We start from the raw sequence: 26,813 nt of genomic DNA on the forward strand, positions 1-26,813 counted from the left end.
CAGAATACTTATGTCTTTTTCGATCCACCCCAGTTAACCCAATTCTTAGTGGGGAAGGTCTCCATAACTCCCGGGGTACCTTGTTTGGACCCTTCTGGTCCTCCATAACGTATGTGTCGCTGTTACATCGGTATATTGCCTTATAAGTTATAAATACTTTTTTCTTTAAGGTTGTGAAGGATTTCCCTCTCTTCTTGAGGACTTTAATAATAGAGAGATTGAATTAGTTATGATTACCTGATGTATATGTAATATTATAGTAACAGTATAAGGGAAATCTCTTGTTTTTCCTATCAAGATTTTGTTCTTGTAATATAAATTGGAATAAATAAAAATAAAAAAAGGCAGCTCTTAATATTTCGGTGCTTTGCATGCGATAAGGACAAACTATTTCATTTCTAGAAAACTTTATTTGACGAGCCAGCCCAACTATCATTTGTCTAGGACAGATCAAATGAGTTGCTGTGCTTGTACTTACTGCCATCTGCAGGAAAACAATAGCATTGATTTTGGTTTGTCAACTTTTTTATTAAGTTTTTTACTATTTAAAATATTTTTTGCATTAATAGTGCCATGGGGATTGCTATGGAGATAATCCCTTTATATATGCATAGGCAAGTTGCATTTTAATGTGGACAGTAGTAGAAGTGAATTACTCTTTCATAATCTTCACAGATTGGAAACAATATAGTGTTAATAATATTAGTTTGCATAAATCACATTGATATTGTGTACAGTTAGTGAATTTAATGATTATTAGTAAAATCTAGTAAATGGCTAAAGGAACCATTGTATTCCCTGCTGACCATCAGTAGTTCTCCCATATAATATCAATAACATTTCTACATCTCCCCATAAATGATAAATTATCACAAACCAATGTTATCACTTCCCTAGTCTGCAGATCCACCTCCACAATCTCTTCTTTCTAAACCACCACCTTAGAAGTTAGGGAGCCTGACATCTGTGCCAGGAACTGTCGTTGAAACTATTATAAAGAACAAAATTACTGAATATATAGATATATATTGTTTAATGTAACGCCCCCCGGCGATAGTTGTGTTATTTGGAAACAGACTTGATTTGATATATATATATATCAAGAAAGTCGGTATATAAAAACCCTAAATAAATAAATAAATATAGTTTAATGGGACAAAGCCAACATGGATTTAGAAAGGGAAGCCTTAGCTTGCCAATCTGTACATTTTTTAAGGCGTGAGCGAATGTGGATAAGGTGAGCAAGTTGATATAGTGTGTCTGGATTTTCAGAAAGCTTTTGACATGAGGAAATTAAAAAGTCATGGGATAGGAAGTAATGTTCTATTGTAGACTGAGAAGTGGTTAAAAGATAGAAAGACTAAATGGTTAGTTTTCTCAATGGCTAAAGGTGAATAGTGGAGTACCTTGGGGATCTATACTGGGATCACAGATTTTTAATGTATTTATAAATAACCTAGAAGTGGGAAAAGTGAGTGAGGTGATCAGATTTGCTGATGATACAAATTATTCAAAGTTGTTAAATCACAAGCAGATTGTGAGAAATTGCAAGAAGATTTTACAAGATCAGGAGACTGAGCATCTAAATGGCAGATGACTTTGTGTAGCAAGTGGAAAGTGATGCACGTAGGGAAGAGTAACACAAATTTATAGCTACATAATGCAAGGTTCCCCATTGGGAGTCACCATCCAGGAAAAGAATCCAAGCGTCAACATTAGATAATATGTTGAAATCCTGTGCACAATGTGCAGTGGAGCCAAGAAAGTAAATAGAATGCTAGGAATTATCAGGACAGGAAGGGAGAATAAAACAGAGACTATCATAGAAACATGACTGCAGAAAAAGACCGTATGGCCCAGAGATCCCTCTATATTTATCCCTTGCTTTCCTGCATTCAGATACTGCTTTTGTCTCCGCCACTTCCACTGGGAAGGCTGTTCCAAACATCTGCCACCCTCTCTGTAAAGAAATATTTCCTAAAATTATTCCCAAGTCTACCCCCTATTAACCTTATCTCATAACCCCTTGTTCTAATCTAGAGCTTCTTTCCATTGAAAAAGACTCACCTCCTGTGCATGGAAATCTTTAATATATTTGAATGTCTCCATCATATCTCCCCATCTTGCCTTTCCTCTAGGGTATATATATTTAAATCTTTGTCTATCCCCATATGCTTTAGAATGAAATCCACTGACCCATTTTAGTAGCCACCCTCTGGACCAACGCCATCCTGTTTTTATCCTTTTAAGGTGCAGTCCCCAGAATTGTTCACATTATTCCAAGTGAGGTCTCACCAGGAACCTATAGGGGGGCAATATCACCTCCCTTTTTCTGCTGACCATTCCTCTCCCTAAGCAGCCAAGCATCTTTCTGGCTTTTACTGTTGATTTATCCACTTGCTTGGCCACCTTAAGTTCATCAGATACAATTACCCCCTAGATCCCTCTCTTCCTTTGTGCTTGTGCTCCAATAATGTACTTTTCCTTTGGCTTTTTGCATCCTAAATGCATTACTCTGCATTTTTTAGCATTATATCTTAGCTGCCAGATCTTAGAGCATTCCTCGAGCTTCGCTGGATCCCTCCTCCTCCTCATAATGCTTCTTTATTGCTCCATAGTGCAACCTCACCTTGAGTATTGTCTGCACTTCTGCCTACCACATCTCAAAAAAGGTATACCAGAATTAGAAAAGGTACAGAGAGAGATGACCAAAATGATAAAGGGGATGGAACAATTCTCTTATGAGGAAAGGCTAAAGAGGTTAGAGCTCTTCAGCTTGTAAAAGAGATGGCTAAAGGGAGATATGATAGAGGTCTATAACATAATGAATGGAATGGAACAAGTAAATGCGAAACAGTTATTTTTTTAAAAGATACAAAGACGAGGCACACAATGGAGTTACTAAGTAATGCATTGAAGATAAATAGGAGAAAATATTTTTTTTTTACTCAGCAATAATTAAACTCTGGAATTCATTGCTGGAGGATGTTGTAAAAGTTTTTTTTTTTTTTACTGAAGCTGAGTTTAAAAAAGGTTTGAAAAGTTCCTGGAAGAAAAGTCCATTAATAATAATAAGGTGGACTTGGAGAAATCCACTGCTTATCCCTGAGATAAGCAGCATGGAATCTATTAAACTTTTAGGATCCTGCCAGGTACTTGTGGCCTGATTTGGCCATGGTTGGAAATAGGATACTGGGCTTGATGGGCCTTTAGTCTGATCCAGTATGACAAATCTTATGTTCTTATGAGAGCAAAATTGAATGCAGACTCTTTTGCAAATGTCATGCTCCCTTGGCTGCTCCCCAGCTATCTTACCAAAGCGCAAAACAAAAGTCCTTTCAAGACCAGGCATCCCCTAGGTATGCTTGCCAGCTGGAAGTTCACTCTAGCCATCCACATCCTCCTGTTCCAACAGCCTTTGACCTTCATTCCAGAGTGTGGTTCCTTCTTTTGCTCCTTTAGGAAAGATGACAATACACTCCTAAGTCCAGCTCACTAACACCAGCCTCTTGGCAGCCCTAAGGAACAGCATTTACAAAAAAGGATGAGGAGAATAAGGAGTTTAAATGCTTCTCTTTCCAAACCTCCCATATTATAAAAGTGTGTTCCATAAACTCCTCTCGGTCTCTTTGGCCTCTTGGATGCCACAGTCCCACCTCCTTCCTGGATCTAGTTAGCTCTGATGGGTCATTTCATCATTCCACTGCTGTTACCATATGTGAACAGGCTAGCTCCTGTGGTCTGCTCCAAACCTGTCTGATCACTCAAAGCAGCAGCTTGGTCAAACTTTGTAGGCTAATATAGTAAGGCATGATTTGCTGTGCACACATGTTAACTCGTGATTGTGTGCACATTTTTGTGTGAACATCTTCCAGTTTAAGAAGGAATATAGCACACACAAAATGTGTGCCCAGACTTGAGTGAAAATGCCTCCCATGTTAATCAAGTCATGAGCTATCAGTCTGAAAGGAAGAGGGCTGCATAGGCTTAATTCAAGTTTCTTAATGCTGGAAATTTAACTCCTGATCAGACATAGAATAATGTTTCTGGGACTGAACTTGGAGTTTATGGTGCAGAGAACATGCTTTCTGCACAAATTGTCTTTTCAGTGCATTAAGCATTTTGTGCTCAAATCATATTTCATGCACACTACGCATATTTTTGGGTGCACATTTTTGGGTTTGCATGTTTTTTGTTTTTTTTTTTAAACTCTTATACATCAACAAGCCATTAGCTTACTGCATCGACAATTAACTTTCTTATTTGCTCGTGGGAGCAAAGAAAATGTGTCCTGAGTTTTGGCATGCATTTTTTTTACTTACATTTTATCACATCAAGTTCTCTGTTAGCTCTAAGCCACAGGCGCTCCAGAACTCTTATGGTACATGCCCACTTGGAGTGGTAACTGACTGGGCCTTTGTTTCCTGGCTGCTCTCTACCACTGTGGCAGTTCCCAGATGTTCACATTCTCTGCCTCCCTCTCTTTGGCAGAGCTCCTGCTCTCTGTAAGGAAATTCTTAATTAGCTTCACCTGGCCTCCACACTTACTGTCCTGTTTCTCTGTGGTCTGTTCTCCACTCCTGATCAGCTTCAGGTTCAGAATTCCTGGGTGGTCATCTCCCAACAGGCTTCTGTTTTGCTTGTGATTACGGCTCCCAGAGGCATCCTCTTTCCTGTTTTTTCATCATCCAAAAGCAGCATTTTCTCTTTACAGTGCCCTGTATATCTCTGGGTGGACTATCCTCTCTCCATCTCTGGACTGTTTCTGATTGTGTGAGGTGACTTCTTCATCAAAGAAAAAAACGTATTTCTGAATGGATATGTGGATATGTTAAGTCTGTAGTCACAAGACTTCTTCAGGTGCCCCATCTCTGCTAACCTGCACAGAATCTGTTCTGGCCCACATCTCCTTTGGAGGCTTATCTGGGGGTAAAAGTGCTGCTGTGAAGGGATTATAAAGGTCCTTACTTGTGCTGGGTATAAATATGAAGGAAAATACCTCTTTAATAGGTCGATACAGTAAGGCCGTGTTAGAGTGCGGTAGTGCCGGCGCACCCTCGTTCCCCGCACGCACAGTCCTGCTCACATACCGCTCGATAAATTGCTTGCAAATGCAAGCCGCGTCTGCGAAGCGTTAAGCGAAGGGTTAGGCCCGTGCAACCCATTTTATTGTATAGGCGCTTAATACAGCGCCTATATAGTATCCTGGGTGCGCTGGTACCTGTCATTTCAAATGTCATTTCAACTGACATTTGAAATGACAGGTACCAGGAAGTGGATGGTTCCCCCCCTCCCGAAGCAAGGCGCAGGCGAAAATTAAAACAAAAGTGTAAAAAAAGTAAACTTACTGGTGGGAGTCGGCGGGCGCGCGTTCGAGGCGGGAGCGAGTTCATCGAGGCGGTAGCCGGCGGGCTGTCATCGAGGCGGGAGCGTGCGTTCATCCGGGCGGAGGGAGCCGGCGGCGAAAGCGGCCTCCAGCAACCCCCGCCGGCAGTGAATGAATGCACGCCTGTGTAAGCCCGTGCAATTTCGGCACTCAAGGCGTGACGTCACGATGTTTGACGTCACGACACGTGACGTCGGCGTTCTCTAATGCCCTGCCTTGAGCGCCGAAATTGCACGGGCGTACACAGGCGTGCATTCATTCACTGCCAGCGGGGGTTGCTGGAGGCCGCTTTCGCCGCCAGCTCCTGCCACCACCTGGATGAATGCGCGCCCGCCCGCCGGCTCCCGCCGCTGCCTGGACGAACGCGCACCCGCCGGCTCCCACCGCTGCCACCTGGACAAACGCGCGCCCGCCGGCTCCCACCGCCGCCGCCGCCTGGATAAACGCGCGCCCACCCGCCCGCCGGCTCCCGCCTCGATGACAGCACGCCTGTCCGCCGGCTCCCGCCTCGATGACAGCCTGCCGGATGAATGCGCGCCCGCTGGCTCCCGCCGCCGCCGCCTGGATAAACGTGCGCCTGCCGGTTCCCGCCTCGATGATGAACGCGCCCCCACCCGCCCGCTAGCTCCTGCCTCGATGACAGCCCGCCGGATAAACGCGCGCCCTGCGGCTCCCACCGCCGCCGCTTGGATAAACGCGCGCCCGCCGGCTCCCGCCTCGATGCCCGCCCGCGTGGAGATGGGGGATTCGGAAAGTGACATCCAAGGTATTTATACCCATTTTTAGGTTTTCTTTTGTGGGAAAGTTTGCCGTCTACCCTTAACCCTTGCCTCTAACGCAGGGGTAGGGGTAGGCGGTAATTTAGCAGGTTAAACACAGGGTAAAATAGCGATAGTCGGGGCACGCGTTACTGTATGGGAGGGAATAGCTAATTCGCTCGTTTACATCTGATATACATGCCGCATGCGGAAGGGGTTACCCGGGGATTTAAAGAGGCGGTAAGAATCGGTTAAAGGGGATTGTGTATCGCAGGAAGGGCTAACGCGGCCGGAAAGTGAGTAGAAAGCAGGTTAGGAGCAGGGTAACCACGGCCGCACTTTACAGTATTGAGCTGTAAGAAAGTTAGTTTTTTTCTAATGGTGTAGTGCAGCATGAAAATTGCTTTTAACCTTTCTTAATTAACTGTTCTGAGCTGTTGCTTTAACTCACTGAAAAATACTAGTTTGGATACTTGTAGAAATCTGCTGTAACAGCACTGGTCAGGTCTAGTTCTTAATAATTTCACGTTCCAGTAAGAGTTCCACCGGACTTAGCAGAAAAAATTTTAAGCAGCAGCTTTTTTGAGTTCTTTAGTTACTCCTGGGGGAATTCTGTGCAAAAAATTTTAAAATTATGCACGTAAAAAATATAAATTCTGTGCACAAAAAAATTTAAAATTCTGCAAAGTTCTGTAAACTTTATATTGGTCAAAATAACACAATTTACATGATGGTCCTTATGTAATTGCATTTTAAATTAAAAAGAAAAAAGTTATTACTTAAAGATGCAGAATTTTAAATATTTTGAGCAGAATTTCCCTAGAAATTCACTGTAATAGTATCCCTTCCACTCTCTCTCCCTACTCCCCTGGCCACTTTGCCCTCTCAGGCCCCAACTCCTCCACCTGCCAGTATCTCTCCCCTCCACCTCTAGGCTCAACCCCTTCCATTCTATAGCCACTCCCAGACTTTGACCCCGTTCTCAGTACTGCCCCTTACACAGGCTCCCTCTGTCCCTCCCTCTCTCACACCCATGCTCCCTTTCTCTAGTGCATATACACACATCCTCATATAGGCTCCCTCACTCTCTCGCACACACACATACAGGTTCATCTCTCTTGCATGCACACTCTCACAAGCTCCCTTTCTCTCTTACGCATACACTCTCACACAGGCTACCTATGTCTCTCTCTCACGCACTCCTTCACACAGTTTCTCTCTCACAAATACACAATCCCTTCACACAGGCTAGCACCCTCGCATACACTCGATCCCTTTTTCATACACACTAGCTCCCAATCTCGCACACATACACACTACTTCACAATCTCCTCATATATGCTTCTTCTCTCTGGCTCCCACACTCAAACACCCCCCTGCTCTCTCTCTCACCCCCCCTGGTTACCCTCCCTGGTCTCTCACTCTTCTGATCTCTCACACCCTCCTGCTCACCCCCTCCCCCTGCTCTCTCACACCCTCCTGCTCAACCCCTCCCCTTCCCCTCTCTCACACCCCTCTCACAGCTCCCTTCGCCCCCCCCTCTCTCTCACACACACACCTCTACATACATTCATGTTCACCGGGGTCTTCATCTTTGCCGCGAGTGGAGCGCATCCCGAGGCATGCGGGGGCCTTCATGCTCGCTGGGAATGACGCACGCACTCCGTTTGTGGCATGCCAGGGCCTTCATCTTTGCCGTGACCGGCACCAGGGCTTTCATCTTCTTTGCAACTGGCGCACTGGGGGCTTTCATCTTTGCCGCGAACAGTGCGCTCCATTCGTGGCATGCTGGGGTCTCCTCCTCTGGCATTTTCTGTGCAGAATTTGGCAATTCTGCGCAGGGGGGGAATTCTGTGCAAATTCTGCGCTTCGCAGAATGGTGAATCCAGCAAAAATGGAGGGCGAAGAGGGGGAGGGCTGGCCTGCGAAAGCCAGCAGCCCTTGCCACCTCAACTCCTCCCCTTGCCGCCCCAGCTCCGCCCCAACTCTGCCCCTGCATGCTATCGCACGAGATAAGCCTTTGAAAATGACCCCCTTAGATTGTAAGCCCTCTGGGGATACCTACAGTACCTGAATGTAATCCACTTTGAAGTGCTGCAAAAAGTGCGAAAAGTGGAATATAAATCTAAATGTATATAAAATATAAACATATTGATACATGAATATAAAGATCATTCTCACAGGACAAGCAGGATGTTAGTCCTCACATATGGGTGACATAATCAGGATGGAGCCCAATCACGGAAAACTTCTGTGAAAGTTTCCAGAACTTTGACTGGCCCCTACTGGGTATACCCAGCATGGCACTAACCCTGCAGCCAGCAGGGGTCCCCCTTCAGTCTTCTTTTTTCCGCGCAGCAGTAGCCTCGCAGTTTAGGAGCTCTGAAGAGATTCCTGACAGGAATTTTCCTCATGGAGTTAATTAAACTTAAATTGCCCCATAGGGGTCCCTCCTCTAACTTTTCTCAGGCCGTGGTACTCCGGTAAGTTTTTTGACCGTCTTTCGTCGATTACCGTCGAGTTTGGTCGTCGAACGTACCGCGGCTCGATTTTTTTCGATGGCCATGGCATCGGGGTTTCGTCTGTGCCCAGACTGTACTCATACCATGTCTATCACAGACACCCTTATGGGGTCTGTGTAATGTGTTTAGGGCTTGAGCATGATGTCCTGACTTGCACCAAATGTGCCCTCATGACACCAAAAGGTCGCAAAGCCAGAATGGAGAAGATGGGACTCTTCTTCCGTGCTCACACCCCGACGCTGTCCATCGCATCGACGTCGTCGGAACTGGTACCGTCGAAGTCGCACCAGCATCGACCACCGTCCGGTGACCGTCCGCCATCGACGTCTTCACAGCCATCGACTCCTGTTTCTTCCCCTCAGGATTGAGGGGATCATAGGGAGAAACATCGCCATCGGCATCGTAAGTCTCGGACCGTCAAGGGAGCGAAATCATCGACCTTGCCACCGTCCGAGCCACCATCGAAGAAACCCCGTCCAGGAATGGCACTGACCATTCCTGCGATCGGGACATCGAGGCCACCCTCACCCGATCGGTGTTTGGGAGTCTCGATTCCGCCTGTAAATGTGGTCCCTCTGACTGTGCCTCCGCCTCCCTCTTCCGTCACGGAGCCAGGGCTGCTTGCTCCAGGTCTCCGGGAAGAACTGGACCGGCTGGTCCAGGAGGCCATCGACAAGGTGATGCAATGGCTCCAGATTCCTCTGGCACCGACACCGAGAGTGGAACTGGTCATCGACCCAATGACAGCACCGCTGGCACCGCTGCTATCTCAGATGGAGGCGCTCATGACCGCCCTTCCACCGGTGATTCCCGGGTCTCCGATGGCTCCAGTGCGCTCCCTGTTGACAACTTCATCGGGAGGAGAAACACCGTTCCGCATTCCTCCTTCGGGAGTACTGCCTCAGCCATCGATGCCAATTCGTCCCTCACCACCGATTCATTCATCGGGGGCGATACGCACATTGGCGCCATCGATGCCTTCGATACCGGCACCGATGCCTTCCAGGCCATCCACGGTGCCCCCGGCGATTCCTTCGATTTTCTCGGAGCCTCAGCCGGGGCCTTCAGGTATCCAACCCCCTTCTCGTCCTACAGGTCAGTCTGCTGATCCTTATGACATCTGGGGTGATGATACTTCCACAGACACCGATGACTTACCTTCACCTCCCTCTCCTACTGAAAGTAGAAAGCGTTCTCCTCCAGAGGACCTTTCTTTCAATAATTTTGTGAAGGAAATGTCAGAGTTGGTCCTTTTTCAGCTTCAGACGGAGCAGGATGATAGGCACCAGATGATGGAGCTCCTCCAATTCCTGGATGCCCCTAAAGTGATCACTTCTATTCCCATTCATCAAGTTCTTCTTGACCTCCTCAAAAAGAACTGGGAAAACCCTGGATCCGTTGCCCCAGTCCATAGAAAAGCTGACACTACTTATTTAGTACAATCAGCCCTCGGCTTTCAAAAATTTCAGCTCGACCACCACTCAGTGGTGGTGGAATCGGCTCAAAAGAAAGCAAAAAGGACGAAGCCTCACTCATCTACCCCTCCTGTTAAGGAACACAAGTTCCTAGACAATATTGCTCGACGAGTGTTTCAAGGGGCCATGCTCATCTCCAGAATTGCTGCTTACCAGCTGTATATGACCCAATACAATAGGGTCATTTTCAAGCAGATACAGGACTTCTCTGAAACCCTGCCTGACCAATTCCAACAACAGCTTCAAATCCTTGTCAACAAGGGATTTGAGGCAGGAAAGCATGAGATAACAGCTTACGATATCTTCGACACCTCTACTAAAGTGTCTGCAGCTGCCATTTCGGCAAGACGATGGGCCTGGCTCAAATCTTCTGACTTTCGCCCAGAAGTACAAGACAGGCTGTCTGACCTGCCATGTGTAGCAGACAATCTGTTCGGTGAACAGATCCAGCAAATAGTGGCTGAATTAAAGGACCATCATGAGACCCTTAAACAGCTCTCATCGATACCTTCCGACTTCCCCTCAAGACAGACCTTTAGGAAGGACTCTAAGAAGTCATTCTTCCGTCCAAGGAAGTACTATCCTCCACCAGCAAGGTCCCGAACTACGAGGCCTTCTCAAAAACCTCAGCCTCGCCAGGCCCGAAAGCAAAAGCCACAAGCAGCTCCCCAGCCGGGACCTGCTTCAGGTTTTTGACTTTCAATTGGAGAGCAGCAGCCTGATTCCTCTGCCAAGCATACCAGTGGGATGTCGATTGTCCCACTTTCACGGCATGTGGCAATCAATCACAACCGACCAATGGGTGCTAGCAATCATTGCTCAGGGTTACCACTTAAACTTTCTTGCTCTTCCACCGGACTCACCACCTCTACAAGCATGGAGAGTATCCGACCATTCTGTCCTTCTGGAGCAGGAGGTTTCCCGTCTTCTCCAGTTGAGAACAATAGAACCCGTCCCTCTCTCGCAGCAAGGGCTAGGGTTCTATTCCCGATACTTTTTGATCCCCAAAAAATCCGGGGGAGTTCGTCCAATTCTGGACCTACGTGCTCTCAACAAGTACCTACATTGAGAAAAGTTCAAGATGGTAACCTTGGGCTCGCTTCTACCTCTTCTGCAAAGAAGAGACTGGCTCTGCTCTCTGGACCTTCAGGACGCATACACACACATTGCGATAACTCCAGTTCATCGCAAGTACCTCAGGTTTTTAGTAGGCCCAAATCACTATCAATACCTTGTGCTTCCGCTTGGCCAAGCATCGGCACCCCGAGTCTTTACCAAATGTCTCGTGGTTGTTGCAGCTTTTCTCAGGAAAGAAGGTGTTCATGTCTACCCCTATCTCGACGACTTGTTAATCAGGGCTCCAACCCAGCAAGCCGCTCGGTTGTCCCTCAATTTGACCCTACACACTCTAATTTCTCTAGGATTTCTCGTCAATTACGAAAAATCCTATTTAGTCCCATCTCAAACCTTGTCGTTCATTGGGGCAGACTTGGACACCTTGCAGGCAAAAGCCTTTCTACCTCAACAACGAGCTCTAACTCTAGTGTCTCTTGCTCACCAGTTGCAGTCTCAGCATACAGCAACAGCTCGCCAATACCTGGGCCTTTTAGGGCACATGGCGTCCTCAGTCCATGTCACACCAATGGCCCGCCTGGCCATGAGGCTCATGCATTGGACTCTGAGGTCACAATGGATTCAAGCTGTTCAGCGTCTATCCACCATTGTCCACATCACCAACTCACTCCGTCTGTCTCTTGCCTGGTGGAAAAATCACAACAATCTCCTCCAGGGACTGCCCTTTCAAATGCCAGATCCTCAACTCATTCTCACCACCGACGCTTCCAACCTCGGGTGGGGAGCCCACGTGGACCATCTACAGACAATGTCTTGGCAGGCAAACTGATTCGTGTCTTCCAACCGCACGAGTGGTCTCTCAGCCCCTCGGTAGCGGACTTCATCTTCCAACAATGGGGTTATCCCCAGACAGACCTCTTTGCGTCCCCTCAGAACGACAAAGTCGACAATTTCTGCTCCCTCATTCGGAGCGAGCACTCTCAGCCCAGAGATGCATTCTCCCTCTCGTGGGCAACCGGTCTGCTCTATGCATTCCCTCCACTTCCTCTTCTTTCAAAGACTCTCGTGAAGTTACGTCAGGACAAGGGAACCATGATCCTGATAGCACCTCACTGGCCACACCAAGTGTGGTTTCCAATACTTCAGGATCTCTCCATCCGCAGGCACATTTCCTTGGGAACGGACCCGCATTTGATCACTCAAAACAACGGATGCCTACGCCATCCCAATCTTCAGGCCTTGTCTCTGACGGCATGGATGTTGAAAGGTTAATCCTTTAACCACTTAACCTTTCAGATTCGGTTTCTCATGTCCTGATTGCTTCATGGAAGCCTTCCACAAGAAAATCTTATTCCTATAAATGGAAAAGGTACACATCATGGTGCACCTCGCAGTCCCTTGATCCCTTTTCCTGTCCAATCCCAAGATTTTTGGACTATCTCTGCCATTTGTCGGAGTCAGGTTTAAAGACCTCTTCAATCAGAATGCATGTTAGTGCGGTAGCCACCTTCCAGAAAGATGTCTGGGATGTTCCTATATCAGTACAACCCCTTGTAACATGCTTTTTAAAGGGCTTGCTCCATATCAAGCCACCTTTACGTCCTCTGGCCCCTTCTTGGGACCTTAATTTGGTTCTTGGTCGGCTCATGAAACCACCATTCGAGCCTCTTCACTCCTGTGACCTAAAATATCTCACATGGAAAGTGATTTTCCTTTTAGCTATCACTTCAGCTCGCAGAGTTAGTGAGTTACAGGCCCTAGTTACCTATCCGCCTTACACTAAACTCCTGCAGGACCGTGCGGTACTCCGCACTCACCCTAAGTTTTTACCCAAGGTAGTTTTGGAGTTTCACATTAATCAATCCATCATACTACCTACTTTCTTTCCCAGGCCCCATTCCAATCCAGGGGAACAGGCTCTGCATACCCTTGACTGTAAACGGGCTCTAGCGTTCTACTTAGACCGTACAGTTGCCCACAGAAGAGCACTCAGTTATTCGTCTCTTTCCATCCCAACAAATTAGGGCAACCTGTGGGTAAGCAGACTCTTTCCTCCTGGTTGGCGGACTGCATATCTTTTTGCTACCAGCAAGCAGGCATTCCGTTTCAAGACCGTGTTAAAGCATACTCTGTGAGGGCCATGGCGACTTCAGTAGCACACCTACGATCGGTGCCGCTTCCTGACATTTGCAGGGCTGCCACCTGGAGTTCTCTCCACACTTTCGCAGCCCACTATTGCTTGGACAAAGCCGGAAGACAGGATTCCATCTTCGGCCAATCTGTCCTGCATAACCTATTTCCAACGTGACGTACCTACACCCTTCCGCCTGCCCGGTGGGGTTCAGGATGCCCTCTACAAAATTCTACCCCAGTTGTTGTGCCTATTGCACTCCGTTGGGTACATTTGGTGCATGTTCGGACATCCTCAGCTTGGTACTTACCCATATGTGAGGACTACCATCCTGCTTGTCCTGTGAGAAAGCAAATGTTGCTTACCTGTAACAGGTGTTCTCACAGGACAGCAGGATGTTAGTCCTCACGAAACCCACCCGCCGCCCCGCAGTGTTGGGTTCGTAATGTTTTGTTGTTTTATTTTCGGCACTGCCTGTAGCTTTCAAATAAGACTGAAGGGGGACCCCCTGCTGGTTGCAGGGTTAGTGCCATGCTGGGCATGCTCAGTAGGGGCCAGTCAAAGTTCTGGAAACTTTGACAGAAGTTTTCCGTGATTGGGCTCCATCCTGATGATGTCACCCATATGTGAGGACTAACATCCTGCTGTCCTGTGAGAACACCTGTTACAGGTAAACAACATTTGCTTTTCATGAGCATTGATTAAGTTGACTCCGAGCATTGATGGGAAAAACCAAAGCTTTCTTTTTATAACTCTAGTTGTATGTGATTGCTTTTCGTGGTCCGTTAAGATGGCTCTGTCTTTTTGTTAGGCTTCAAATGAGAACAAAGCTGGGATTAGAGATTTGATTGAATGACTCTGCCGCAGGCTGGCATTATGCTCTAAAAACCCTCCTAAGTCCAAGTACTGAGAGAAAGGGGGGCAGCTTTGGTGCATGTATGAGGTAGTGATGGTGGTGAGAGACTGTGGTTCCAACTGAACATAAATTTTCCTTAAAAATGGATCCTAAAGCATTTCTAGGGAAGTTTGCCTCTGAAAAAAGGTTGTGTGTGGTACTTTAGCCATGTTTCCATTTGTTGTCATTTCTTTGACACAATGCAGAGATTAAACACAAAGCCTTGAACATTTTGTCACACTCAAATTTGACTGCAGTAACATAGTAGAAGGGTTTGGTTAAGAAATAGTTTCTTAATGGCCATAGTATTTGACTGTCAGTGTGCTGGACAACGTAATATTCTAGGCTCCTTGAAAACTAAAAATTGGAGCTTTAACATAGACAACCTACCCTGGTATGTCAGATGAAATATGGTTCCCAGCCGTACTAAAACAGAGTACTTTGAATAGAGAACACTGTCTTAGGGAGGAAAGTGGAAGAAAAGGAAGATAGCAAATAGTGTGGGCCTTGGTTTTTTTTTCCTGCTCCACACAAAAACTGTTTAAATATGTTCTCTAGTTTTCAAAATATGGCCTCCAAACCCACTCTGTTAGGGCTACGCGCGTATCTTATAAAAATCCCGCGTACATTTGAAAAAATTTACCCCAAAGTGAGTAGTAGATTGCATATCTTCTGTTATGGCCAGGCTGGTCTGACTATAGAAAGCATGTCAAAGCCCAGAATGTTAGGGTCATGGCAGCAGTGGTCCTTTATCCAAGATCTACTTTCATTGAAGAGGTTTGCAAGGCTGCCACCCTTTCACATTCCATTACTGTCTGAACACAACCTCCTAGCAGGATACTGGGTTTGAACTAGCCATTCTCCATAATCGTAGTGAGGGGTAAGGCTATTCTCTCTCCTATGGCCAGTTTTTATGATTTCGGATGATCTTATATATTACATATGTACATATATATATATTTTTTGTGCATTCATATATAACACAAACACCCATCGAGTATTTTTGTTGTTGCTTTTTCTTTTGCGTGACCAAGGTGAACAGCTTGTCTTCAGGGAAAACGAAGTGGGGTTTTTTGTTTTGTTTTTAAAAAAAAAGTTTTTTTTAATTGTTTTTAATCTGTAATAGGTGTTCTATGAAGACACCAGTCACACAATCCCACCCATCTCCTTTTAGTTGTTCTCTTCCCTTCCCCTAATCAAAGCGACATAATGCCACAGAAGGGGTGAGCACAGGGTTGCCTTTCCAGAGAGCTCTGGAATATTCTGTGTATGGTGCACTTGTGTGACTGGTGAAGTGCAGCCTTCGGGGAACACCTATTACAAGTAAGAACTTCTCTTTGTGGAAATGAAAATGGGCCGACTGGATGGAGCCTTGCAGGTATTAGCTACCATCATGTTCCATGTTTGGATGTATCCCAATAGATACAATAGATTTGGTATCAAGCACTTGCTATTGTAGCTGCTACTCCCGAAAAACATGAAGTAAAAGCCGAGTTGACCTGCATTTCCTTTATTTCTTTACCACTTCTCATCATCCAAACCTTAGATCAAAAAGAGAATGCAGGGAATCGATCCAAAATGAAGCAAATTTGAAAAGCTAGATAGTAAGGAATTGGGATGTAAAAAGATTAGGAATTTGAGGAGAAAGCCCAAATATCTGTACAGGTGAAATCGTTTCTCAATGTCCCTATGGGTACAAATCTTTGGCAGCTCATTTTAAAGAAATTTATAATGGTTTTTTTCTGCTGTTTGTAATTCCATTTATTTACAGTTTTATTAGTTGCTCTCTTCAATAAATGAATATTACGGAATTTGTCTGTGGTGGTAGTGGCTTTGCTTTGTGTGTTTTGGCATAGAAGGGAAAAAAATTAATTGTAAATCATGTTAAAAGCTACAGACAGGCATATAATAATAATTTGGATCTCAAGGTCCTGACATCCAAATAGTTGTACAGGCATCCACTTATTGGATCACTAATCTGGCTGCTACGTTTGGTACCTGTCTTGCATGTCAGCTCTCCAAGTAGAGAGGAGCCGTGTTAATGTGCTTGGTGCTAGGTACCTCATACTGTGTAAGTATGTTCTGTACTCATGAGAAGAAGATGGTTCTTTTGACTGAATGTGTAGGGAATGACCCACACTAAGATACCCAGCACCTTATTATATAAGCACTACTCCTGGTGGAATTTTGTGCAAAAATTGTTTTTTAAATTCTGCAAAATTCCAGACTGTATTTGTTCAGGTAAAATAATAGAATCACAGTCTTTGATTAATAGTTCATTTATAGTGTAACAGAGAAAAAAGTTGTTATTCAGATGCAGGATTTTCATATTTTTTCTGCAGAGTTTTCCTGTCATAAGGTCTGGCCCCTCTGGATTGCTGTCTCCTCCCCCAGGCTAAATGACCCTCTCCAGCTGTCTCCCACCCTTATGGCTTGAACCCCTTCCCTATGCTTGATTTCTTCTTTCGTTTGGGTCAGTCCCCCAGTTCACCTGCAGGGGTGGATTCCCGATGACGACCGACCTGGGGATTCGCCGCCCAGGAGATACCACTTGGTCTGCCGGAGCACGGCTCTGTCACAGCCGCACTTGGCTGACCACGTGACTAGAGCGACCAGCCCACCGGGGGATGCCCGATCCCCCGATAGGGCAATCCGCCCCTGTTCACCTGCTACCTACGCCTCCCCTCTCCCACCCCCAAATCATATTTCCTTCTCTGCCCCTTCAGGCTCAATCCCTCCCCCAATTCCCAGGAAGCCCCCCACAAGGCTTGAACCCACTAGCTCTTTCCCTCCCTAGTTATTTTCCCTCATCCCAGCAAGACCTCTCCAACGGTCTCCCTGTCTGTGCCTTCCTCTTAGCAAGACCTCTAGTTTCTCTCTGTCTGCCCCCCAAGGCTTGACTCCTTGCAGGGCAGGCAGACAGTGTTTCCCTTCCTCGTGATTTCTCCCATCACCCCTGTAAGAATTCCCCTAGTTTTGTCTGTCTGCAAATTTCTCTTTAACAAGTCCCCCCAGCTCTCTCTTACTTTCCCCCAAGTTCATTGTTGGCTTCACTTGTTTAGGCTTCGCTGGATCCCCCACTGTTTGGGCTAAGCAGGTCAAGGCAGACGTTGCAGGTTTATCTCTTCCAGCCTGCTGATTCTCCCAACTCTCTTCTGGTTTGTGTAGGCCAGCCATCGCTGTTCCTTTCTCATTTCCAGATAACACCAGCACTATTCCTTCCTCTCTTCTGGCCCACACAAGCCTCCACTGCCATTGCTGATGCTTTCTGATCCCCTTGAATAATTTTGTGGGATAAATGCAGAATTCTGCGCAAGAGGGGAATTCCGTGCAAATTCTGTGAACTGTACAACACAGAATTCCCCCCAGGAGTAAAGCACAAACGAATTTCTTATGTGTATGATTGTGTTTTTCTTTTCCTCGGAGATTTTCCCCCAGTCCTTCTCCCTTGTTGCAGCCCAGCTATTGCAGCAACAGTTCTCTGATGGAAGTCATGGACCTTTGCTCCCTTAATAGCCCGCCTTACATGTAACTTGAATCTAGCTAGTAAATTTTGCTGTTGTAATGGCTGGAACTCCCTCCCATAGGATGTTAATGGTGCCTCTGCTGAACCAGAGCTGGATATGGGATTTAAGCCCAGGTCTCTAACATCGTAGCCCATAATGTTGCTACTAGCTTTGAAGCAGCCCCTTATTTGTATATATTGTCTAAATTGTATTTTTTTTTTATTTGGGAGAGAAAGATCCCTCTCCCTTTTGGACCAATGTTGATTTATCCAGCTGTTTGATTTTTTGAATGCCTTCTGGTGCTTTAGAAATTTTTAGAACAATAATTGGGTAAACAGAATCCCAAAACAGTAAAATGACTTACTGAAGGACATGCAGAAAGCCAGTGGCAAAGGGACTCGAGTATCACGTTTTGAATACGAGTATTACTATTCGTTGTGCTGCTGAAAATATCTATCGTGCTGCTTCAGGCCATGAATAATGGCCAGGCATAATATCTTTGACTTTTACAACTGCGGTGCCACATGCCTGTCCTTATTCAGGCGTCATGAATATGTGCTATAGAAACAATTCTGGCAAATACAAAGCATCTACAATTCTGAGATGGCAAAGAGTGAACTTTGATTTGGATGTGTTTTCCCATCTGACTTTTTCCCCCTTTTATTTCTGTTTCTGGCAGATCCCAGCCATGAAAGCACCGCTGAAGGCGTGGAAAACATGGCTGATGCTGTTACTCATGCGCGCTTTGTTGGCACAGATCCAGCAAGCGATGAGGTGGTCCTGATGAAAATCTTGCAGGTAAATGGAGAGAGGTGGGCTAGGACTCTGTTCTGAGTTAGAAAGCAATTAGCGTAATTGGTGGAGCTGTTTGTATCCTGTTACACAGAGACGTAGCCAGTGTTTTGACTCGGGAAGCGCTTAATACCCCATGTTATTTTTAAACATAGAGCTCATGTACCTAAGGTAAAAGCTTTTTTGGGTAAAAGATAATTGAAAGCTTAAATTAATTGATTTCAAGCACAACAGGCTCTTGACATATTGAGCCCGCAGAAGGCCTGCATCTGTGACCACACACTTGGAGGGGATTGGGGCAGGGACACAGCAAGTTAAATCCCTGAGAGTTGTATATGGGCATAAGGGCAGACTGCTGCTTGGATGAAAGCATATTTCAGCTGATATTCACCACTGTCCAGTCTTGTTCACTGATTGCTTGTTTCAATGGCTATTTTTTTTCTAGTTTGTTTACATTTTTATCAGTCTGGATAGTTACACAAAGGCTAAAAAGTTAGCTTGCAGGAGAAAAGCCGCTAACTTTCAGTTTTACTTCACTCAGTAGTACAAAAAACCCAATTCATTGTCTGAAGATGATTGAAAAGTTCAGAGTTTTAGTAGTATCTAATATAACCTGCATGACTAACTTAAACTCTGAACTTTCCAGTCACTATAGCGCACACCTTTTCACTGTCTGTGTATATATATTAGCCAAAGTCAGTTAATAACTTTCTGCCAGAGTTTGGATGAATGCCTATGTGAATTCTATTAATATATTTCAGCAAAGATAAGTAGTAAATAGAAGTGAAAATTTCCTTATGTTACTTTTGATTAGAGAGAGTGTTAATTTTTGAATCATTGCCAATACAGTGGAAATAGCTATGTTAGAAGTGTGTGTATGTGAATGTGTAAAATGTATGTGTGTGTGTGTATATATATATATATATATATATATAGTTTCTGTTGAAACTTCACACATATATTCTTTAAAGTGCTTCTCTGCAATTTCCAATTCAACAAGAGCAGTGAACTATAGCATAAATTACATCACAATCATAGGTATCCCATGGTCCCTGGAGGTTTATGATGTCATCTGTGACACTTCATCTAATTAGTCCACGTTGGCAGTGTCATTTTTTATATCCCTTCTTATATGGCTACTTCCAGGAGGAATTGTGAAATAGAGAAAATGTGTGGGTGCTATCTAAAGAATCTCAAAAACAGATGGACCAATATTTTAAGTTGTGTGTGTATATATATATTAGTCAAAGTCGATAAAAAACCTTGAATACTGTCTACAATTCTGGTTAGTGCATCTCAAAAAAGATATAGTTGCGATGGAGAAGCTACAGAGAGGGGCAACCAAAATGATAAAGGGGATGGAACAGCTCCCCTATGAGGAAAGGCTGAAGAGGTCAGGGCTGTTCAGCTTGGAGAAGAGACAGCTGAGGGGGGATATGACAGAGGTCTTTGAAATCATGAGAGGTCTTGCATGAGTAGATGTGACTTGGTTATTTACACTTTCGGATAATAGAAGGACTAGGGGGCATTCCATGAAGTTAGCAAGTAGCACATTTAAGACTGATCTGAGAACATTCTTTTTCACTCAACGCACAATTAAGCTCTGGAATTTGTTGCCAGAGGATGTGGTTAGTGCATTTAGTGTAGCTGGGTTTAAAAAAGGTTTGGATAAGTTCTTGGAGGAGAAGTCCATTAACGGCTATTAATCAAGTTTACTTAGGGAATAGCCACTGCTATTAATTGCATCAGTAGTGTTTGGGTACTTGCCAGGTTCTTGTGGCCTGGTTTGGCCTCTGTTGGAAACAGGATGCTGGGCTTGATGGACCCTTGGTCTGACCCAGCATGGCAATTTCTTATGTTCTTATGATGATTGATCACAGTTTTGCAATTGCATATCATGATCCAAAACCTGGAGCACATTATTGGACTGCTCAAAAATTGATACATCTCTACGCAAAAGTAGCATAATGAAATTTTTAATTCTGTTTGCTAGGTAAATATGCTGAAATATGTTAATAGAATTCACAAAGGACGCAGTTCATCCAAATTTGTGGCAGAAAGTTATTTATTGATTTTGGCAAATAATATCTCATCCTTTGTTAAGAAAAACCAGAATATCAAATCTTAAATATGTAAGGAAGCAAACAAAGTGCCTTCACTTAAGGTTTTAGGCAGATACTAACTTGGAATAGCTCTTGTGATGTCAATAATATCCAGAAACTGTCATGTCAGCTTGAATTAAAGGCAAGAAGCTAAAATTGTTTGCTCAAGTTGCAGTCACCACACACTGTCTCATTCAGATATGTTCAAAACAACTTAAGTGGCTGAACTCCAAATGAGTCAGTGGGTGAAAAAGGAAATATAAAATAGCAATAGAAATCTTTTATTCCTGAATTTGAGAAGGAAAAGACTGTACCTTATCTTCCTAATTAGTACCTATCCTTTCTAATTAGTAGGAAATTAAAGAGAATGTTACATGGGAATTAGAGAAGCCTTGTGTGTATACAGAAACTCCCCCCATAAATCTTTCTTTTTGCTAGTTATCCTGTCTCTTCACAAATACCACAAGCCTGCTTTTTACTACTCTCAAGTTTGACTCCATGACTAGTGTCCATGGGTAGTGCGACTTGATAGCTCAGAACTGACTGTACAGAGCAACCAGTGTGAAGAAGCATGAAGCAAAAGAGGCTCGTTTGGTTCTGTTGCCCACAAAACATCCTTAGCTTTCAACACTTCACAACCTGAAACACACAAGAGATGCATGTTACTAACTGGAAAACTGCCATGAACAGACACGTAATTGTGTACATGGCATACAACTGTGAAGAAGAGCCTGCAGCCAAGCATTTAAAAAAAAAAAAAAAAAGTTTTTCCCATGTAAAATTTTATTTTTGTATATATCCTGTCCGTATTGAAACTTCATGTTACCATGTGTCTTTATTGCAGACAAAATGTGAGCGTTGACTTGTCAGTTGTGTAGTTGATGTGGTATAGTGTGGTGGAGGGGTTAGAGGGATCTATATGTGCAGTGACTTATATGGGAAAAAAATGACTGGCGCTTCTAGTTTTGCCTATTGCTATAATAGTTCAAAATTGCCTAAGAAGGGAAGACATTTGAAATTAAAATAAGCAAAACACTTTGAAGCGCAAACAGAAGGACTTAATGAGGGAAATTGGTTTCCTCACCCATTACCAAACACGGTCCTGTAGCTGTAAATTCTCCTGTTTCCCTCAGTTTTCTCACCTCTATGTAAATGCATCCTCCCCCAATCCTTTTACTTTGCAACTTTTTATGCTTTGAAAACAAATACCATCATACCACTATTGTAAATACAACCTGTAATTTACTTGTATATTTTGAAAATATAACAACTCATTTTACAGTGGCCTGCATAGCTCTCCAAAGTCTGAAATACTTTGTTAGTCCAATAAAAAGGTTTTACCTACAACTTGTTTGACCTTTATTTCTGAGTATCCAAGTGGACTAACACAGAAACACACCACTACTTGATTGATAGCCTTTGAATCAAAACTAGTATAATGCAAGAGACTTGCTAGAGGAGGAAGAAAGCAGGACAATACTGACCCCAAACACAAAACCTTTGACTACTGTAGGAGAATTTAAAAAAGTTAGAGAGATATTTGCCAATTTCATGTTCATTATATATTCTCATTTTTCTGTTTTTCATTCTTTTTCTCTCTTTTCTCCCATGCATAGCTTAGTTGTCTCTCCCCTGTAAATATGTTCAGAATCCTGTGCTGCTACTGCTTTCAGTTTGAACTTTGTTCCTTGACCAGGTTTTGCGGAGTCTGCTGCTCACTCCAGTGGGAGCTCACCTCACAAATGAGTCAGTGTGTGAAATTATGCAGTCCTGTTTCCGGATATGCTTTGAAATGAGACTCAGTGGTAAGTCATTTTTTCCTTTCAACAATGTGGCTTCCTACTCGCGTTTTACCCAACCCAGTGAGCAGCTAATGGTGGTGAGGGGTTGGATACAATACTAGTCACAGCTTCTACTCATCTTCTGTCACACAGAAACTTGGAAGCTCGGGCCAAGTCAGAGCTACAGCACCACATGGTGCCTTCAGGCCTTCATTGCACGAGAGACAAGAGAGCGAGCTGAAGCTGGTTTTAATAAACTTGCTGTAATCCTTTGTAAACAAGACTTGGAGGGGAGTCCGCTTGTCGAAGCCTCTTGATAATATCACACAGCGTAATGACACCTGTGTTATTTGTTTTTGTCTTCGCAGAGTTATTGAGAAAATCTGCAGAGCACACTCTTGTCGACATGGTGCAGCTGCTCTTCTCAAGGTAAACCCACTTGTGTTTGCCTCAGCCTTGCTGACACAGCCCCCTGAGGACTGGCATATTCCACACTTCCTGATGGTCTGCAGGACAAGTTGTGCAGTTGGATACCGCTCTGGTTGATGGGCTAGCCTGTCCTGTGTTGTCCCACCAAGCTTACATAAGTTGGAGGGCTAGGGTGGACTGTATAAAGATAGAGACCCCAAAAGAGAAGACAGGCCAAGGAACAAAGGCTATTTGATCTGAGCAAATTGAGAAAATTCACTCAGCAGGAGGTGTTCATTTCAGCAATAATATGTTTAAAGAAAATAACACACAATGCAAACACAGACTCCAAGTCATACCAGTCACATTTGGGGATTGCAGTGAAAGGTGTTTTCTTTTGTCTCCCACATTCACTAGAGCCCATTTCTTCACTTGATGTTGCCATTTACCTACCTCTGTGTTGCCCCAGACTTCTCCAAATGGTCATCATTAGCTATTTCAACTCCTTTACTTTACTCCTTTTCCAAAATGTTCTTTTAAAAAAAAAAAATCATGAAGGAAAAAAAATCTGGCATTTCCATTACCTTCTGCTCCACCAGTCCCGAACCTATGGGTTTATCCTCCCATCCAGTCAAATGGAGGCAGAGTTCTTTTTTTTTTTTTTTTAAATCACTTCAGTAGAACATAAGCACAGATTAGAACCAACTCAGCCAGTATTCTCTGCCTCCAGCCGTTGTATGGGAACTTTATTTTACTCTATTATATGAGGAGAGTTTTCAGCAGATTGAAAGGTTTTTGTGTTAATTTTAGCCCCTTTACTTGTCAAAATGGCAGTTTATGGCCATGGTCCTGTGGATGTGCTCCTGCAGTGAAGCGAGCCAAAGACACTAATTGCCCTACTCTGTTACCAGTTGTTGTGGTAAAGAGGAACTGTGGCTGTGTCTTAATTCATCCAGTAGTTGGCAAATTAGCTAATTACCTGTATCGAAGCTTTTTCCTATCTTTCCGCCACAGTTGGAAGCTGAATTCTTCTTTAATTCTGATGTCAGAGAAATGTCACTGCAGTGACTGTGGAGCGAAACTAGTTCCTGTGAAGGAACATTATGCTCCCTTTGCTACGGTAAGTCTGGATCCCTGGAATCATTGAAGGTTTCAGTAACAGCCAAAAAGGTAGTGTTGCATGATCTTATTGCTAGCATGCAGAAACCGCGATCAAGGGCAGCTTCTGTACAGGGGGACTGTCGGTAGCAGCTGTTATAAAGGCTGATTTGGATTCGGCGGCCATCTTGGATGACACGCTGTGAGCTGTCATTAAAGGGAGTGTTCCAGTGTGGCTCACGGCCCACCCAGGTTGCTGCTGGGGCTTGATTTTTCTTCTGAGCCAAAGCAGGATGCGTTTGCCAGTGGCTCAGCATCTTTTTCTCCCAAATCTTTTTTTTTTAGAGTTTTGTATCAAGCATTAATGCCTTACAAGAGGGGTGTGATGATGTTGATCACTTGCAGGCTGAAATTTCTACAGCTGAGTCTGTGAGATCTCAAAAGAGAAAGATTGAAAACAGTGGATCCAGAATCTTTCTCTGGATTTAAAAATGTCCTCCTTATTTAGCTATGGAGGATGATAAAGGAGGAAGCATTCTTGAATCTCTAGAAGAAGGCGAGATTCAGTCATTAGAAGATGAGGAGAAACAGATTAGATTGTTCATAAGGAGGAGATGGCTGCACTAATTTTACAGGTCTTGGCAACCTTTCGTCTTGAGGAGGAGAAAGATGAACCTATTCCTGATTGGGATCCTATTCTGAGGGGTTCGCATAAAGCAGCTTCTACTTTTCCTCTTCACCAAGAGATTGAAGCTATGATCATGGCTGAGCGGGAATTCCCTGAAGCTGGTTATAAGCATCAGAGGATTTTTAATAGATAGTATCCATTACCTTCTAAGATTTTTGATCATCTTTTTCAACAGCCTATGGAGGATGCTTCAGTCGCTGCTGTTGCTAGAAAAACTACTATTCCTGTAGAAGGAGGTGCTTTCCTTCGAGATGCTTAGGATAGGAAGTTAGAGGAGTCCTTAAAAATCTTTTTTCTTCGTGCTCCTTTGTTTTACAGGGAGTGGTTTGTGCTAGTTATGTCGCTAGATGTCTGCTTCACTGGCTTCAGCACTTCTCTGAGTTACCTAACTCTGCAAGGATGGAATCTGCTGCAGCCTATATATCTGATGCTTTATATCATATAATCAGAGTTTCTGCTAGGTCATTGGCTCTTTCTGTGGGAGTTAGCGACTCTTTTGGTTAAGAAATGGGTCTGCTGTTTTGTGTTTTTTAATCAAAATCCAGGCTGTCTCGTCTTCCTTTCAAGGTAAATACCTTTTTGGGGAAGATTTGGATCGTTTAATAAAGAATATGGGAGACCAAAAGGTTGTGAGGTTACCTGAGGATAAGGCTAAACCAAGTTTTCGTTTTTATAGAAGCCATACTCAGTTTTTGGAAGCCAAGAGATATAGACCAGGTAAAAGAGTAATGCCTCAATCTAGTAAAGGGAAGAATACCTCTCAGTCCTTTCGTGGTGCAAGATGACCAAGAGGGGAGTTTACCTGAACTATCAGGGTTTCAAATAATACACAATGAAGTCAAGAGGATTCATTTTCCAAGAGTGCCAATAGAGGGGACAGGCTACAGGCTTTTCTTGGGGAATGGATCTAGGTTACTTCAGATCAATGGGTTTTGGATATAATCCATTACGGTTATGCTCCAGAATTGAGGAGATTGGTAAAGGATCATTTTGTAGTTTCTCCTGTCCACTCTCCCGTAAAGGTGGGAGCTGTTCATATGACGTTAAACAAATTGGTTCAACTACAAGTGATTTGTCCAGTTCCTTTATCAAAGCTTCAAAGGAGGTATTATTCAATGTATTTTGTGATTCCAAAAAATGACGGTTCTTTCAGATCTAAAAGGGGTAAATCAAAAAATATATATTCCTTATTTCCATATGGAATCTCTTTGCCTGGTAATTGCCTCAGTTCATCAGGGCAAAATTTTTTTTCTTCCCTAGATCTGAAAGAGGCTTACTTTCATATTCCTATGAAACAAGATTTCCAAAAATATCTTCGGCTTTGTATACTAGGCCAACATTTTCAGTTTGTGGCCCTTCTGTTTGGCTTGGCTATGGGTCCAAGAACTTTTACAAAGGGTAATGGTGGTTGTAGCAGCCTTTTTGAGAGAGAGAAAATTTAATTCACCCTTATTTGGACAATTGGTTAATAAGAGCCAAATCATTCTCTGAAGGGGTAAAATCAACAGAAATAGTGGTCTCTTTACTTCAGGGTCTAGGTTAGGTGATCAGTTTTTCAAAAAGTCATTTATAGCCCACCCAAAAGTTGGAACATATAGGGGCAGTATTCGATTCTGCGGCTGGCATGTATTTACCACAGAAGAGAATTTTAAAGCTTTGTGCCCAGGTAAAGGGATTTTCAGTACCTCAGGCCCCTAACTGCATGGCATTACCTTCAGATTTTAGGTCTAATGGCCTCAATTCTAGAGTTAGTGCCTTGGGCAAGAGCACACACGAGACCCCTTTAGATTTCTCTTCTTTCAAGATGGAATCCTCAGACTCAGAGTTATCAAGTTCGGCTTCCCTTCTCCGACGAGGTTCGTGCAACTCTAAAATAGTGGATTCAGTTGCCAAGTTTGAAGAAGGGAATACCTCTAGAGGCTCTAGTTTGGGAGCATTTGGCAAGTTGGGGAGCTCATTACAAGAATCTTTACACTCAAAGTGTTTGGAATCAGAGTCAGTGGTCAATAAATCGTTTAGAGACCAGGGCTGTCAGATTGGCTCTACTGTACTTTCAGCCTCAGCTTCAATGAAAGGCAGTAAAGGTTTTGTGCGACAATGCAACAGCAGTGGCATAAATAAGCAAACAAGGAGGAACTTGCAGTCAGGATGTGTTGGAGGAACCAAACCTGTTGTTTGCTTGGGCTGAGAATCATCT

The 26,813-nt window shown here is 44.1% G+C and overlaps 1 protein-coding gene across 5 annotated transcripts in view; it reads left to right on the top strand.

The window, feature by feature from the left end:
* Positions 1-26,813, top strand: part of GBF1 (golgi brefeldin A resistant guanine nucleotide exchange factor 1) — a 739,811-nt gene that overhangs the window by 279,331 nt on the left and 433,667 nt on the right. For all 5 annotated transcript variants that reach the window (XM_029609015.1, XM_029609018.1, XM_029609019.1 and 2 more), the window contains exons 5-7: positions 18,427-18,545; positions 22,338-22,446; positions 22,791-22,851. In XM_029609015.1, the coding sequence (XP_029464875.1) occupies positions 18,427-18,545; positions 22,338-22,446; positions 22,791-22,851 (289 nt within the window). The remainder of the gene's footprint in view (positions 1-18,426; positions 18,546-22,337; positions 22,447-22,790; positions 22,852-26,813) is intronic.

The sequence above is a fragment of the Rhinatrema bivittatum genome, chromosome 7 (genome assembly GCF_901001135.1).
Source record: "Rhinatrema bivittatum chromosome 7, aRhiBiv1.1, whole genome shotgun sequence".
Classification (NCBI taxonomy): Eukaryota; Metazoa; Chordata; class Amphibia; order Gymnophiona; family Rhinatrematidae; genus Rhinatrema; species Rhinatrema bivittatum.